The sequence below is a fragment of the Phasianus colchicus genome, chromosome 8, assembly GCF_987193195.1.
Source record: "Phasianus colchicus chromosome 8, bPhaCol1.hap1.1, whole genome shotgun sequence".
Classification (NCBI taxonomy): domain Eukaryota; kingdom Metazoa; phylum Chordata; class Aves; order Galliformes; family Phasianidae; genus Phasianus; species Phasianus colchicus.
Genome location: NC_143443.1, coordinates 35,155,158 through 35,171,189, shown reverse-complemented (window position 1 = coordinate 35,171,189; position 16,032 = coordinate 35,155,158). Strand labels below are relative to the sequence as shown.

At 46.6% G+C, this 16,032-nt stretch overlaps 1 protein-coding gene across 3 annotated transcripts in view; it reads left to right on the top strand.

Moving 5' to 3' along the window:
- TCERG1L (transcription elongation regulator 1 like) overlaps positions 1 to 16,032 on the top strand; it is a 64,190-nt gene that overhangs the window by 23,181 nt on the left and 24,977 nt on the right. For all 3 annotated transcript variants that reach the window (XM_090145678.1, XM_031597253.2, XM_090145679.1), the window contains exon 5: positions 9,714 to 9,839. In XM_090145678.1, coding sequence (XP_090001804.1) covers positions 9,714 to 9,839 — 126 coding nt within the window. The remainder of the gene's footprint in view (positions 1 to 9,713; positions 9,840 to 16,032) is intronic.

Genomic DNA, 16,032 nt, shown 5'->3' with positions numbered 1-16,032 from the left:
CTGTAAGGCTCAGGCTGGTGGGAATCCCAGCTGGAGGACAGCAGCTGAAGGTCTCATCCCAAAAGAAAAACGGCTGATTTTCCTCTCCTTTTCCCCAGATCTATTACATGTGTGACATACATTTGATACCAAAACAGATCCTTTTGAAGGAAACATTTTTTGGGATAGCCTTTAGTAGAAGAAAAGTAATGTAAAACAATGCCAGTCTAATGCAAATTGTAATCTAATATTTGCAGCCATGCTGTCTTGATGATTTGTATCTTGTAAATATCTGCTTGCATGAAACGAGATGAAATCGTATTTTCTCTTCTCTAGAAATCAATTGTCCTCTTCAAATCACAGAGAATGAAAATTATACATTATAGAGTAGCTCCGTAATCTGCAGCCGTGCAGTGCAGCCTGAGTGTGTTTGTGGGTATAAAGACAGCTGCTGTGTTCCAGAAGAAAAGATGAACGTGGGTTGGTTTGGATGGCCATGATACGGCCCTGAGCCTGCAGCACAGCCGTAGCTCCTCAGCTCTGCAAAGCCGTGCCTTTGCTTTTTTGGAAGCTCTTGAGATAATTTAAACCCCAAGTTTAAAGCAAGACAGTAATGAAGATGCAGGAGGAGAGCGTTATGTGATTTTTGACTGGGCTCTGTGGAAGTAATTGCCACGTTATCAGCATTTGGCTCCGCTCCAAAATACATCACACTTAATTATCTGAAACTGATAGTGACACGCAGCTTGCCAGCGTTCTGACATGATAATTTATTTTTGATTTTATCTTTAAGGGAACAAGTGATAATTGCCCCAAAAATGAAAATCATGAAGCCACTTTTCTTTACATTTAATTTCTCTGAGTTTCTCTTAGCACCTCATTTTTCTATTTTGTGCATCACTTTTTTTTATGAAAACAAAGTGCCGTTGAGATTCAATTTAAGGCAATGTTTTTCTGACAACGAAAACACAACTGGAAGTATAAAGGAGCTCTGAGGATTTTCCTCCAAGCAACCACAGCAACAGCACAGTTTTGGCCACCCCTTCAGTCACTGTAAGCATTCAGCCCTGAATGGCACAGCTCGCCCTGCTGCAGCTCAGTGGTGCCTGGGGCACATAGCAGACCTGCTGGCCTGAATCTGGGCATTCTTACTGCTGGCAGACCCTGTGGCAGCTTGGGTTGGCATAGCATTTTGGGGTGTGTTCTTTGTGAGTGTAGCAGAGATACAAAGACATGGCTTGAAGCAGTGATGGAGCACGTGGTGGGAAGGCAGGGCCAGCCCAGGGGAGCACAGATGCATGCAGTGCAGCTGAGTGACTGGATGGATGGAGCCAGGATCCACCCCTTCCAGACCTCATTTAAGGGCTGGCAGTGGAGGTGAGGGTATTCCACTGGCGATCCCTGCCTGCCTGAGACCTTCAGATCACTTATTTTATCTCAGTTACAACTTAATCTTTAAGAGAAAAAAAAAAAAAGGAAAAAAGTGTATCCTGGCTTGTGATTCACATCTTGGGATTCCCCAAGTGCTTCCATAGCATCTGTGAATAATTTTGATGCTCAGGCACAAAGAAGTGTTCATTCTTCTTCCAGCCCCAGAGTGGCCAAGCAGCTCCCAGGCAGATGGAGGGAGGCAGCGATGCTGTGCTTCATTCCTCTGAATTCAGTGGTGCACCAAGAGCTGTCCTCCTACTACAGCTTGAGTGTGTATGTCATAGATGTGTTCTTGTGTCCTGTTTGCCTTCTGCCACGTTCGGTGTAAGGGAGATCAAAGTGGAGATTAATGGTGGAAACAAAGAGCTGGAATGACTCCTTCACTTAAGTTTTCTCTTAGTCCTTTGAGGGCACATCTGGTTGCCTTTCCCACATTGTTTTGCATCACAGTATGGATCCAGGAAAGAAATTAATTCTCTGGGTATGTTTTGCTGGACTTGTAATTCATAGGAGTGCTTCCCACACAGTTCCACTTCAGCAGAGGCATCCCAGAGCCTGTCAGAAGTCACTCTTGCATCCTGAAGCTGCTCCTCTTCCAGCAGCTATGGGCAAAGTGAGGTCTGTGCTGCAGAACTCCTGCAGGAACCCAGCCCTGGAGCCAGCTGCAGTGGCTGCCTGTGAAAGGAAGCAAGTGAATGGAGTGGGCTGAGATTCAGATAACTCTCTGGGTAGTTCGTGGAGAGCATCTTAACTGATCCTAATGACTGTAAATTACAGAATTCTGTGATTTTGGGATAAGCATTGAGTGCAATTAAAACTAATGAAGAATTACAACACTTACTTTGTTTACTTGTTTCCACATAGTAGTGCTTTGCACTGGAGCTACCACCATACAAAGGTGGCTGCTCATCTTGGAAGCACGGCATGCTGGCCATTGTGGCTCCTCATCTGTCTGGGATCAAATCTGAAATCCAGAAAGCATCTATCCTTGCTTGTAGTACTTGTTTAAGTTGAAAACATGGAAGCTGGTTGAGATCCTTCTGGCTCTGGGAGCAGTATTTTCCATGATTTATAGAGGACTCTTCAAGCTTCTGAAATTATTCCTGTTTTTCAGCAGCCACAGCCAACCTGTTCTGCTCTTGCTGGGAGCCAGATCTGGGAGTCAGGAGCTCCCTCAGGCAGCTGTTACCATGGATGGCTTTGGGACAAGGAGCATCTCTTTTTTTCCTAATCCTTCTGAGGCACTTCTATGGGAAATTCTTTCTGGTACCACAGCAGGTGCCCATGCAAAGTGTTCTGTTGCTCATTCTTGTCTTCCAATAAATGTTTGTGTAGGGTGAGTTCAGTTTGAGGAGAACAACTGCTGCTCAGTAGCTGGGAAGCCAACACGTTTCTGCAGGTGTTGCAAATGGGTTGATGGATTCCAGAAAAATGAACAGTTTTATGTATTCCCAGGTACTGATGTTCCCAAGGTCCCTGCTGCAAGCAGCCACAAAGCAGAATGGGTTCTGCATCACAGCAGATTGGCTGCTGCAGACTTGGATGCAGCATGCCAATCCTAAGGTTGTGTGGATATAGAACTACAACGCACATTTTTGGGTTTGTGAATTAAGAATCGTTTTGTAGTGGGGATCTCCATGCAGCCAGTGGGAGCTGTGCAGCTGTCAGTCTGCAGCACTTCTGGCTGTTTTGTTTATGTGCAAGAATTGCTTTCCCTTAATTTGATGTTATGCCCTGTGATATGTCCTGTCTGGCAGGATAAGAGGAAATGGTTTAAAGGTGAAGGACGGAAGATTTTGGTTGAATATCAATGGAAGTTCTTTACTATGAGAGTGGTGAGGTGCTGGAACAGCTGCCCAGAGAGGCTGTGGATACCCCGTCCATCCCTGGAGGTGTTCAAGGCCAGGTTGGATGGGGCTCTGGGCAGCCAACCCTGGGCAACCTCCCTGAAATGTGGAGGTTGGTGGCCCTGCATGCGGTGGGAAGTTGGAGCATGGTGATCCTTGAGGTCCCTTCCAACCCAAACCATTCTGTGATTCTGTAACAATGGGTGCTTCCTGGTTTGCTGTGCACAGGTTAGTGTCTGCACCAGGAAATCTGGAGCCCCATTCTGACCCCTGGGACACAGAGGAAATTTGGGGTTCCTCCTGCTGGTCCCATTGGGTTTCACTGCACTGAGTTCATCTGCTCTATGAGGTTACGAGACTTTGGGGTTGTTATCAATGACAAATGAGGAATTGATGACAAGTTCAAGAGGATTTAAGGGTGATGTGCTTGCATCCCACAAGAATTGCTAAGTCTGTACTCACTGCAAGGAGAAATGGCAGTTAAGTCTGCCTCTATGAACAAAGGTCTTGTAAGCGTTTTATATTCAATATTAGAATTCTGTATTTAATGTGTGTGTCCTGGTTTGGGCTGTTTTAAGTTTGGGTGGTCGGTTTCTTTCATGAAGGAGAGGAATTATACTGACTGGTATCAAAAGGGCAGAGCCCTTGTGCCATCAGCACCACAACACGGGCCCCGTGGAAGCTCTCAGGCAAAGCCTTCCCCGTGCAGAGCCTGAGCACTTAATATTTAATGCTCTTTGTTAATGCATTTTCTCATTACGTTTCAATTTGGATGTAAAAAAGAAGGATTGCAGCTCATATTTGACTTAGAAATAAACACATCGTGGAGTACCTGCCGGGCTTGTTATTAACTTCGGGATTTTCAGCGTTGCATCAGTGACTTGGAAGTCAACAAAATTGTGCTGTTAATGGGTTTTCTGCTCTTCAGTGATGGGAACGCTTTTGAAAATCACATTCTTGGGCTCAGTATCACTGAAATATTTTGTCATCTCAAAAAAGCCAAAGGTTATCCAGTTGTTGTCTTCTGCTCCTGAACTATGAGGATAAAGGAAAAATTCCTTCTCAGAAGGAGAGCAGGCTGCCCAGGGGCTGGGGGAGTCTCTGTTCCTGGAGGGGACATCTGTGGGGATGTGGCACTGGGGGATGTGGGCAGGGGGTACAGTGGGGTGGGCTGATGCTGGGGATCTCAGAGGGCTTTTCCAACCTTAATGATTCTAGGATTCTGTTTTAAGTAGGAGTAAACGTTCCTTTTTTTCTGAGGCTGTCTATGTGATTCCATTGCCTCCACTGACAATGAAAGCTTTTCAGTAACAACACCAACACATTAGTCTGGGTTTCAGCAGCAAGGGCATGGTGATTTTCACTTCTCATGAGCTCCTGCAGTGCAGGAGGCACAGGGCTTATTCTGCACAGCATGGCTGTGGGGTGCAGCCCTCGGTGCCTGAGGAGGAGGAGGTTGAGGAAGGCTCCTGGCAGGGCAGCAGTCCCAATGTGCTTCTGGGTGTTGGCTGGCAGGCACTGACTCTCTCAGCAGCTCAGACTGTAGCAAGGAAGAGCTGCAATGGCAGCACTCTGGCTTCCACCATGGATTACTGGTTTTGTTTAAGGAATGAGCCAATGGATGGTTGTAAAGCTACCAGAATTGGTTGCATTTTTTGTGCCCTGGAGATACCAGCCTGGCTGCAAAGTGGCTGAGCAGTGGGACCCTGTTCTTTCTTTCTCAGTTGGGTCTTTTTGCTGCTGCTGAATGGTGTGAAGGTTAGCTCCATCCTCTGAGCTCTGGAAGCAGGATGCTGCCTGCATGCCTTGGGATGCTCCAGCTGTGGTGCTGCGCCTGGGTAGCAACAGTTGCTTTCCTCCCTCAGTTCTGCTCAGGAGGCTTCTCCTGTCTCAGGCAGCTCCGGTCTGCTTTGAGTAATTGCTTTGCCTCTCTCTTATTGGCATGATTTATTGAGGACATGCCTGCTGTCATTTCATCCTAGTCAAAATAAATGCCCTTATTATCTTTGTTTTCTCTTAGCAGCAGAATGCAGCGAATGCAGGCAGATGTTTCTAACTGAGAAAGAACACAAGGGATGATCCTTTCTTTGTGTTCTGGTGAGGAGCCATCCCAGAGGAGCACTGCCCAGGAGCATGGAGTGTCCCCAAGCAGCACACTGTGACACACAGGGTACAGCTGGTGGCAGGATCCTGTTGCTCCCAGCTCTGAGGTACCCTGCTCCTGAAACAAGCACACACCAATAATGGAGCTGATGTTGATGTCACCTGGGTTTGCCCTCCCATAGGCTGGGAGCTGCACTGGGATGTGTGGATGACTGCATGCTGGTTCCTGTGCCACCATCATGGTGCTTTGAGGCTGACTCCATTTTTGAAGCAGAGGTACAGTGCACGAATTCTGGTAACACCATTCCTGTGGGTGCTTCAAGGAGTACAGGGTTTATAAAGTATGATTGCATTTAGGAGGTTTAACAGAAGAGGAACCTGTAAAGCTAGAGAAATGGCATTTGTGTAATTGAAAGTTGCTTCTCCTGTTTGCCTGATGCTGCCCAACTTGATGTGTCCCCTGGTGCATATATGGGGACAGCATTCTCTGCTGCAGGACAAGCACAGCTGGGAATTTCCCATTCAATTCTTGGGGTGTGCGAGCAGTGATGGACAATGACAGGTCAGGTATGCTTGGTAACTGGGCTGTCCATTATGGCTGTCCCAGTAGGACCAGCACAGCTATAATAACCATTCCCAGTAGGACCAGCACAGCTATCAGCGGCCCCAACCAGGGCAGCTCCCCATGTTGTGGGCTGACCAAGGAGCAGGAGATGCAGCTGACACCAAAGCTGCTGTGCCTGCAAGCAGTGGCAAGATTAACCACCTGTCTGTCCACTGCAGGGATCCCATCAGCATCACTGCCTGCATTCTGCAGAAATTAGGGGATAAGCCACTTTTGCTCCTTAGCCACCACAGGGTGATGCCTAATTCTGCTTGCTCTGTCTCTGCTGTCCTGTTTTGGATCTCCCAGTGAGAAACTTCCAGTGACTGTTTCTTTAAGCTCTTCTCTCCTTCATTCACAACTTTTTCTCTTCCTTCTCCACCCCTCCGCAGCTGGAGCTGCACTGGGGCCACTCTCTCACAGGAGGTGTTTGGGTACCAGGCTGCTCTCACCTGCCTTAGTCCTCCTCTGTCCTTGCAATGTCATCACAGTTACACTGAGATATAGGCTGCTTAGCTTTTTAAATGACAATAAAATGCATTTGCACTGAAATAATTTTTAAAATAGAGAGGTGTTTCCAAACACAAAACTTATGGGTCAGTGCTCCTTGGCTTTAAGGGTATCTAGAAACGTGTCAGGTTCTTTGTGGCTGGTATTTGGGTATTATTCCAGCCCAGGTCATGTGGAGTTCATATTGAAAGCTTATATTGCATTATGACATTCAGTGAAATCCACCGAGTTTATTTGTATTCCAAATCCATCTATTGCAAAGACTGCTTTTTCACGAGCACAAAGTACTGGAAAGCATAAATATTTATTTCTTAAAGTTTATGATTGCCTTAAATCATTCGAGCTTATTTAGCAAGCATAAGTTATAATTGAAGTAAGCCGTTGAGCCTGATCTGCACATATTAAAAATATCTATATGTATGTGTATATATATATATCTATGTATATACTTGAGTCAAATACAGATGGAAGCTCTGAGCTAATTGCTTCCATCACATTGAAAGACGCACCAATAATTTTATTTTTCCTCCAGGTGATCATAAATCACTGCAAAGAGACAGTTAAAGCTGTACGGAGCAGAGTCACGCTTCAACATGCAGTGTGTTTTTGATGGATAAAAGCTGGGCTAATACGCAGTGCTGTATGTCCATCTGCAGGGAGACAGCTCAGCACGTCGTGACGTTATTCCAGGTTTATGTGTGGAGTTGCAGACTGCCATATGTTTGCATACATTAAGGGATGCTTCTGCTCATGGGCTCCTTAGGAGCAGCCGACTTCAAAGTGCTCCCATGGCCATTGTGCTCCAGGGAGCACAGCGAGCTTCACGCTGTCCTGCTCCTCTCCTGGAAGGGATTTATTTGTCCAACATTCTTACCTCTGTCTCGAGTCCCGCTGGCTCTTTGCCATCTGACCCTCTGTCTGCAACCGTGCCAACTGCTGGTGGAGCTGCCAGCGTCCTCCTGTCAGCCCAGCAACTGCTGCCTGTGGGGTGCGGATGCAACACTGGCCATCCTGGCTCTGGCAGGGCTGTAAGAAGCCCATACAAACGTTCAGTGTCTTCTTACATCTGCATGATTTTCATGCCTCAGGAGGAGGGGAACAGAATACAAACTGGGGATGGATGCTCTGCAGTGCTGCTCCGGGTGCACATCCTCCCGGCTGTGTGTGGATGGAGATGTGCAGCACAAGCACTGTTTGTCTGTAGAACGCTCACTTTGAGGGGGAGTTTCACTCTTCCAGAAGCTGGATCCTGCATCCCCAAAGCCTGTAGGTTGGGGGTTGTTCTGAAGGATACCTTTGAAGAGAAATGATGCTGTGTTTTGTGCTGCTGTGAGCAGTGTGGGGCTACAAATCTCCCTGGGGCAGCTGATGGACGGATCCCAGTTGCTCAGGGACAGTAATCCTTTTCCATTTTTTCATTTGGAAAAACATCAGTTGTTATCTTCTGCTGTTGTAAAAGGGGAATAAGAAAAATGGAAGCACAAATAAAATTACATACAGTGCTATAGCATCATCTTCAGCTGGTAGGAGCGTAAGACCCACAGCTCTGGAGATAGCCCAAATTCCAGTCTACCTTCAGGAACTCATAACTGATTGTATGAAAACATCCATTGATGTGGCAGCTTGGAATAGAGAAGGGAAAAGGCTGTGAATCATCAGAGCTGGCTGTCCATGGAGTGCTACCAGGTCTGTGCAGTAGCTGGGGCTTCTGATGTGCACTAACAGCAGGCCAGAAGTAACACTGGGTATAAACAGATGTTTTTCCTCCTCTTCCACCATCTGACCACACTAAAACATGATGAATTTCACAATTAATATTTTATTTTATCCATACAGACAGTTCCAATTATGTTCAATAGAATCTATGTCTGCCTAATGGCAAAGTGCCATTAGGGTCACAATTATTGTTGTTTCTTAAGGAGCCTTTTGAATGTGTCAGGGCTTTTTAGTGTGTCGGGGACCGCTGGCCCTGGCTGAGCACTGCCGCCACTGATGCTGATGGACATTTCAGGACCACATGGAATTACCTCTTGTGTTCTCACTGAAGTGATAACCAAGAGTACGGTTTTGAGGAACAAAAAGTGTATCAAAGTATCCTTTGCTATAATAGAATCAAATGTTACATTCAGGGAAGCCATTGGTGTTTTTCACATTAGTAAGAAATGGGCTCAGTAACCTGGTTTGACAGCTGGGAACTGGGAAACAAAAATCAGTGAAGAAATGGGCAGTGTGCAAGAAGAAAAAAAATGAAGGTTCCAGAAATGATCCCAAATCCTGCACAATGCAGGGTGAGAACTCTTTGATGGCATAAGAGTATGCACTGAAATGGAAGGGCAGTACATTCTTCAGCCTGCATCACACCTGGGAAATACGGTGTTACTGTCAGACTGCCTTAAACCTGGGATGTGTCTCTTCTGTTGGTTGGACTCGATGATCTTTAAGGTCTTTTCCAACCTGAGCGATTCTATGATTCTGCCAACTCAGCCTTGAAATGGTGCTTGTGAGCAGGAGATGGAGACTGCTAATGGGGCATCTGAATTTGTGTCTGAGTTGAGATGGTGGGATGTGTCCCTTAATTCTGGAAAAATACGTGCTGGTCTGAATGCACTGTTAATGGGAAATTAATGCTTCAGATTTGACCTCAAATTTGGCACTAGCCACAAATTCTCAAGGTTTAAGTAGTGCAGTTTAATTAGCATCAATTTAGCAGCAGATCTGGGTTGCTAATTTATCATGAATAAGGCATTTGAGCAGTTCAGTGATTTTCTGTTTTGTGAATCGTCTTTGAGAAGGCTGTGATTCACTGGGATCAAGCTGGTATTTGAAATTATTGGCAAAATATTTCCCATGGATGGGATGGGACACAGGTGGATTGTGGTGAGTAATAATGGGAAATGGATGTGTGCTGTTTAGTCTTAATTAAGAAAACCGATCTTGCTGTTTGTGTCTTTTCTGAAGGCACTAAGATGTCCTTGTACATCTTGTTTTGAGGATCACATCTGTGTTAATGTACAATATCTGCTTGTTTGTTGAAAGTCAATGGGTGTGGAGGTCAGGCTGTAGCACTCACTTGTACAAACACAGACCTGGTCCCTCTAACCATCCTAAGGGTGTGGGGCAGCGAGTTCACAGGAGGTTGGACAATCCTTTTGAGAAATAAGGCTGACAAGAGTGCATTGTTTAATGGTGTTTGTGTCTTCTGGAAAAAAAAACATGATTTCACTGTGGTTTGAATGCAGGTTCAGCCTCGAGAGTGGATGCTCGCCTGAGTCCTTTGATGCCAGCACAAGTCACCAGGGTGACTGCTGTGGCCGCACCAGCTGTGACAATCATGGCAACCAACTTGGTGGAGCAGACACTAACAGGTGTGTATGTGCTTCTGTAGACTGATTACATCACTGAGACATACGTTGTGTGTCTGTATTGCTGATCCAACCCTGCTTTCCACTCTGCACAGTAACAGGGAACACTTACAAAATGGGCTCTGATTTTGGCATTGGCTGTAGCTAGCTGTGAGAGCTTTCAGTGTTGACTCAGTCTGGCACTTGGCAGCAGTTTGGCATCTGGTGACACAAAAGGCAATTTCTGCACTGTCCTTGGGCTTTATGTTTCCCATGCCAGTGGCATTCACAAGTCTGTGGCGATAAAGCCGTTTCTTTTGGGTAGGTTCTCCATGAAGCTCCTTGGCTGACGTCTCCAAGGATGCTGCATGCTGTGCTGTGTGATAAAACTGTGTTTTTCATTCTCACGTCAGTGTGTGTGTGTTACAAAAGGGAGCAAGCACTGTTCCCAAAAGCTGGGAGAAGTCTCGTGGCCTTGCTTGGATTCACGTATACTCCTTGCAAGTCAGGATCAAAGAATTCAGATTTTGGTAGAAAATGGAGAGCATCTTTCCTAGCAATATGAAATTCTGCAGTACTGTCATTATGGTGAAGGTTTGGTGGGGGGCAGGGGAGTGGGGGTGTAGCTGCATTTGGGTTGGACAGATTGTCCCCTGTACGGGGGGGCTGCAGATGTTGGCAGAGGTGAGAGGTGACAGCAAGATCCCTGCAGGTGTGCTTGCCAGGTGAGTGCATTGTGAGCCACATTTCATGGCACATACTGGGCATCGTAGGGAATTATGGGCTGTCAATTCTGGTGTCATTTCTCTGGCCCTTTGTGCCCATACAGGTTTTTCCCATTGCTCAGGTAGATGTTTCAGAAAAACCTACTGTGCCAGGCAAGCATGTAGTGTGCCCCCAAGGCAGGACTGCCCACTGCCAGGTCTTCTGGTGGAATTTGCCTTGCTGAGCTCTCTATCTGAGACTTTTTGAAAATGTCATTACACAGACATAAATCTTAAGGAAAGTTTGTGTTTCTTTTGACAAGCTTTGTTTTAAAGTTTCTCTTTGGCATAGTTTGCGTTTGCAAAACACCTGCTGCTTTTATCACCAGGGTAGTTACAAAGACCTGTTTGTTCTCCCCAGAGTCACTGAGGTGCTGTTGACTTGCTTTCTTGTTGGGAACGAGCAACAGAAGAAATGTTAGAAGTGTATAAAGAACGCACAGATGGAAAGACAGAGACCATGGAATGGTCTGGGTTGAAAAAGGCCACAATGATCATCTTGTTTCAACCCCCTGCTATGTGCAGGGTCTCCAACCACCAGACCAGGCTGCCCAGAACAGATCTGTGCTAGAATCATGCTCTGCCCTTTGTTGCTTGTGGGAAGCTGAAATCGTGGTTTGTGATGTATTTCATGTCAAATGTATTTGCTATCCCCTTTTGGTGGGCTTGCACAAGCCCTCCTGACCCTGTCCATCCTGCTGGATGACAACTGCGTTGTATGAAGCCTTTGATATCTAAATGACTTCTGGTGAGTGGGCTAATAGAAAATCAAGGGGTGACACCGCTGAGAGCTTTCATAGAATCATAGAATGCTTTGGGTTGGAAGGGACCTCTAAGTTCATCAAGTGCCAGCCCCCTCCTGCAGGCAGGGGCACCTACAGACCAAGTTGCTCACAGCCCATCCAGTGGTTTGGAAGAGCAATCATTACATTTTTCCTCGTATACAAGTAATGTAAATAGGATGAAAATTTTATTTTTCTTTCTGGCTTTCCCTTGAAAATGGAAAACACATTCATCTTCCTCTGATATTCATCTTCAATTTCCTGCTGACTACACTGAGAGAAGAACAGCAATTTCACTCGAGTTTTTTCTGTAACATTTCTCAGGAGATGACACTCCTTTCTGCAGGCAGCTATGAGTGTCGTTAATTCCAGTGGAAAAATAATCAAAGAAAGAATGACAATTAAGAGAAACTGGCGGTAATGCAGGTGATTTCAGGCGTCAGCCCCCCAGGTACCCCAGGAGAGGAAGCTGGTGAGGCAGGGGAGCTGCTGGGGTAGGAGAGTTGGGGTTGGGCAGCCTGATGAGCATCAGCTCCATGCAATGAATTTGTAAACCCGTGAGCTGAGCACTTCATTGTGTACTTGGCATCCTGAGCCGCCGTGCTGTGCTTGCAGTGCCCATGGCAGGAACAATAAGCCAACAAATGTCTTTCGCAGGACATTCCAGCCGTGCTTCCATTTTGCAGTATAGATAAGTCTTTTTCTGACTTTGCTTCTAAAGACAAAAGCTGTGTGTTCAGGGAGACTTAGTGCAGTTGTATTCTGCTCATGATAGCACAAAAAATTCTTCCTTCCTCAAGACAAAATTAAATTTTTTTGGGATGTCTGGGGCAGAGGTAATAAACAGAGTCTACAACAGTTCTGGCTTCCAGTAAGCATTTATTCTGTGATGGAAGCTGGAAAAATCTAATGCCAAGTACAAATCATATTTGTTTCCTGTTGTGGTTTAACCCGGAGGGGCTCAGCATTGCACAGTCATTTGCTCCATCCAATGTGATGGGGAGAAGAATTGAAAAAATCAAAGTAGAGCTCATGGGTTGAAATAAAACTGTTTAGTAAGATAGAGAAAAGGATGATTGTTATGACTATATTTATATATAGGAGGAGGATCAGCGAAGTCAACTCTTTGAAAGGGTAGATAACAGCAGGACAAGGGGAAATGGTCTTGAAGGAGGGAAGATTCAGGTTGGATGTCAGGGTGAAGTTCTTTACTATGAGAGTGGTGAGGTGCTGGAACAGCTGCCCAGAGAGGCTGTGGATGCCCCGTCCATCCCTGGAGGTGTTCAAGGCCAGGTTGGATGGGGCCCTGGGCAGCCTGGGCTGCTCTGAAATGTGGAGGTTGGTGGCCCTGCATGTGGTAGGGGGTTGGAGCTTGATGATCCTTGAGGTCCCTTCCAACCCAAGCGATTCTATGATTCTATGCTCCATGTCCTGTGATATGGAGTTTTCTTTTGACCAGTTTCAGTCATCTGCCCTTGTTCTGTTTGCTTCCTGGGCCCTTGGCTGGAATGGCCTGGGCTGTACAGCACTGCTCGGCTGCAGCTATCCGCATCAGACTGTTAGCAGCATCGTTTTCTTCTTAGAATCAGAACTGAGCATTGTACCAGGCACTCTGAAGAAAACAATTCCAACCCAAGCAAGCAAGCAAGCCCAGGTAGAAGCAGGCTGCACAGAAGCACACACATGCAGCTCCCAGTGCTGAGGGTATGCATACAGTGTGGGGCCTGGTGCTGCTGCATGGACAGCGTGTGGGACAGGAGCACGGAGCAGCCTATGCTGAGGGGTTGGGTGGCATGCCGTGTGCTTTGCTTGTTTGCTGGGGAAGTGCTGGATATGGCAGTAGCTCTCCTTTAAAATAGAATATCTGTTGTTGGAATAGTGGCAGATGTCACCTCTGGGAGCGTGTAGGCTGTGTATATGAGGAGCCCAGGAGAGATGCTTGTCTGGGACCTCTGCATCAGGCATGGAGCCCACTTTGGTACAGCAGACAAAGAGCATGCTGTCATCATCCTACTGCTTCTGTTCAAAATCTTCAGGAAAATAACAGAGTGAATGGGAAAAGATTGCTGTAAAGGCAACAAACTGCTCAAGCAGAGATATTCTAAGGAGGGAGGGAGGCACGGAGTTTGACAGATCACAGTGGAATGTGTCAAAGCAGACGCAGGCACTCCTCAGAGGGTAAAATAAGATGTGCAGGAGCAGACTGGGAGATACCCATTGCATTGAATGGTTGTGATGGGTTGAAGGTGGGACCCACATCTGTGGGAGTGGGGCACAGAAGTGTGCATGTCTGCAGCAGGGACAGCCCAGGGTAGCCTGGGGGCTAACCAAGAGCATACACACTTTAAGTCTGTCAAGACAGGAGGTATTCAGTGAAATAATGAAACACTGAATGTCTAGAAGTGTGCACTTGAAGTAAACCCAATTCTTTGCAATATTTAGTCAACATTTTAAACCTATTTAAACTGCCATTGAGAGTAACAGAGGTCTGGCCTCTAAAACCCTTAGCAGAGCAAAGCTTAATTCTGTCTTTGTCTGTATTTTTTCTCGGAGCGAATCAGCCTGCTCTAATTCTGCATTTAATAACATGTTTGTCATCATACACCTCCATCTGCGGCAATATACGTAGGGTAATTTTGCTACTTCACCTCTACTTTTCATTCTGTGAATTATTCATGTCCTCTACCTGCTGTGGAGTCTCAGAGAAATCCCTTTCATCAGATTTCCTGACGCAGGCACGGCACGAGCGCATCGCCGGTAATTGTACTGCTAAGTTTAGGGGCAAAACCGCTGTGTGATTATGTTGGAAGGACGTCACATGGCTTAACTGTCTGCCTGCAGTGTGTCTCAGGCATGTAAGTTAAAGAGAAACAAAAAAAGTTGATTAATGAGAAAAGAGTAACCCTGAGCAATGATATGCACCAGCTGCCAATGGAGGGTGATGCTGTGGTTGCCAGCGGGCCTTTCCAGAGTGTCTGGAGAAGCGACCCCTCATCCTTCTGCCCAACCCCATCCCAGGGAGTGCTCCCAGAGCCTGGAGTGTGCCTGAAGGCTCAGAGCTGACTGGGGAGACACAGCCTTGCAACTTCAGTGTCTCGATATAGTAATTTTGGAAAACCATCTCAGTATTTGCTGTGGATATAAAAATAATTGACTCCCGATGTGCGCAGTGACTTAGAGAACTTCTCCTCCATTTTTCTTTTTTTAGATTTTTCTAAATTTCCATTTTATTTCATATAAATTCACAATGTTGGGAAAGTCCATGTTGTGTGTGAATGCTTAAGGAACGGTGCTGTAGAAGCCCAGTGGTGTGCTGTGCTGACCATGCTGTTTCAAGCAGAGATGCTGCACCCACATCCCTCCGTGAGGTCACTGCTCAGATGATGTGAGAGCTTTTCAAAGGAGAAGAAATGAGAGGTTGCCTCGGGCACTGCCAGCACAGAGCATCTCTGCAGGGAAGCCGTGTAAGGCCCAGGGAGTGAGAGCAGCTGCACGGCTTCAGCTCAGTCAGCTCAGCTGCCCTTGGGCTCTGTGCAGAGATAACCTGCAGCTGCAGACAGCAGGGTGAGAGCAGCAGCAGAAGCAGTAGGGCTACCCCTATGCTACCTGCCTTTGCACCAAGCCAGCACTGAGTTGTCAGTGTTTCAGGTTCTGCCAAATTTCATGTGTGCAATAGAATCATAGAATGGTCTGGATTGAAAAGGACCACAGTGATCATCTGGTTTCAACCACCCTGCTGTGTGCAGGGTTGCCACACCAGACTGGGCTGCCCGGAGCCACATCCAGCCTGCATGTAGTTTCCTTAAATCTATCAGTTGGCATTAATATGTTTTTATTATTGTATGTAAGTTAACCAATGATGCCAGCTTGGTAAATGTGTTCTCTTGTTCCTCATGTGTGCATACACTGTGTGTGGGTGAGTGAAAGTTCTTGGCTTCTTCTTAATCAGAATGGTAATGAAGACCATAAAGGCACTGAAACAGCTTTTCTTTCTAGGATTAGAGAAGGAGATAGGAAGAGGCAGAGCTGCAAGTGGGGTTAATGTGATCTCCGTGCTGAAAGAAAAATAAGCCCAAAGTCCTTATGCATCATCTGACTGTGTTGCTGAATGTTCAGCTGCTGCTTCTTTGCACGACAGCGCTGGGGCTTTGCATTGTCAGGGCAGCGCTTTGCACCAGGAGGTGCTGAGCCCTCCACAGCTCTTTCTTGGGGGTTATTTCTGCAGATGGCCTCCAGCAGAGCTGCCCCAGCAGCTGCACAGCCCACATCAGCAGTGGGAAAACACAGCTCAGGGTAAGGGAGTGATGTACTTTGGTGGATGTGAGAAAACAGCACATCTGTCCTCTGCTGTGTTTTGGAGCACGAGAATGAATCAGCAGAGTGGAATTTGAACCAGGTGTGTAGATGTGCCTCCAAACTTCACAGAGTGAGGAATGAGAGAAATAGCCTTGCTTCTCAGGTGTCCTTCTGTGCCGTTTCTTCCCTCACACAGCTTTTCTGATGGGAGTTTTGTCATGCTTTGTGCCACTGCTTGCCACTGTTGGCAAGCGCGTTGCCCTGCTGTTGTCTTTGCCAGCAGGACCCTGGGTGTTCTCTTGGCTGAAGATGCAATGCTCCTGGGATGTGCCAGCTGTTGTGGCTGTCCAGGCTGGATGCTGTGACCATGGGGAG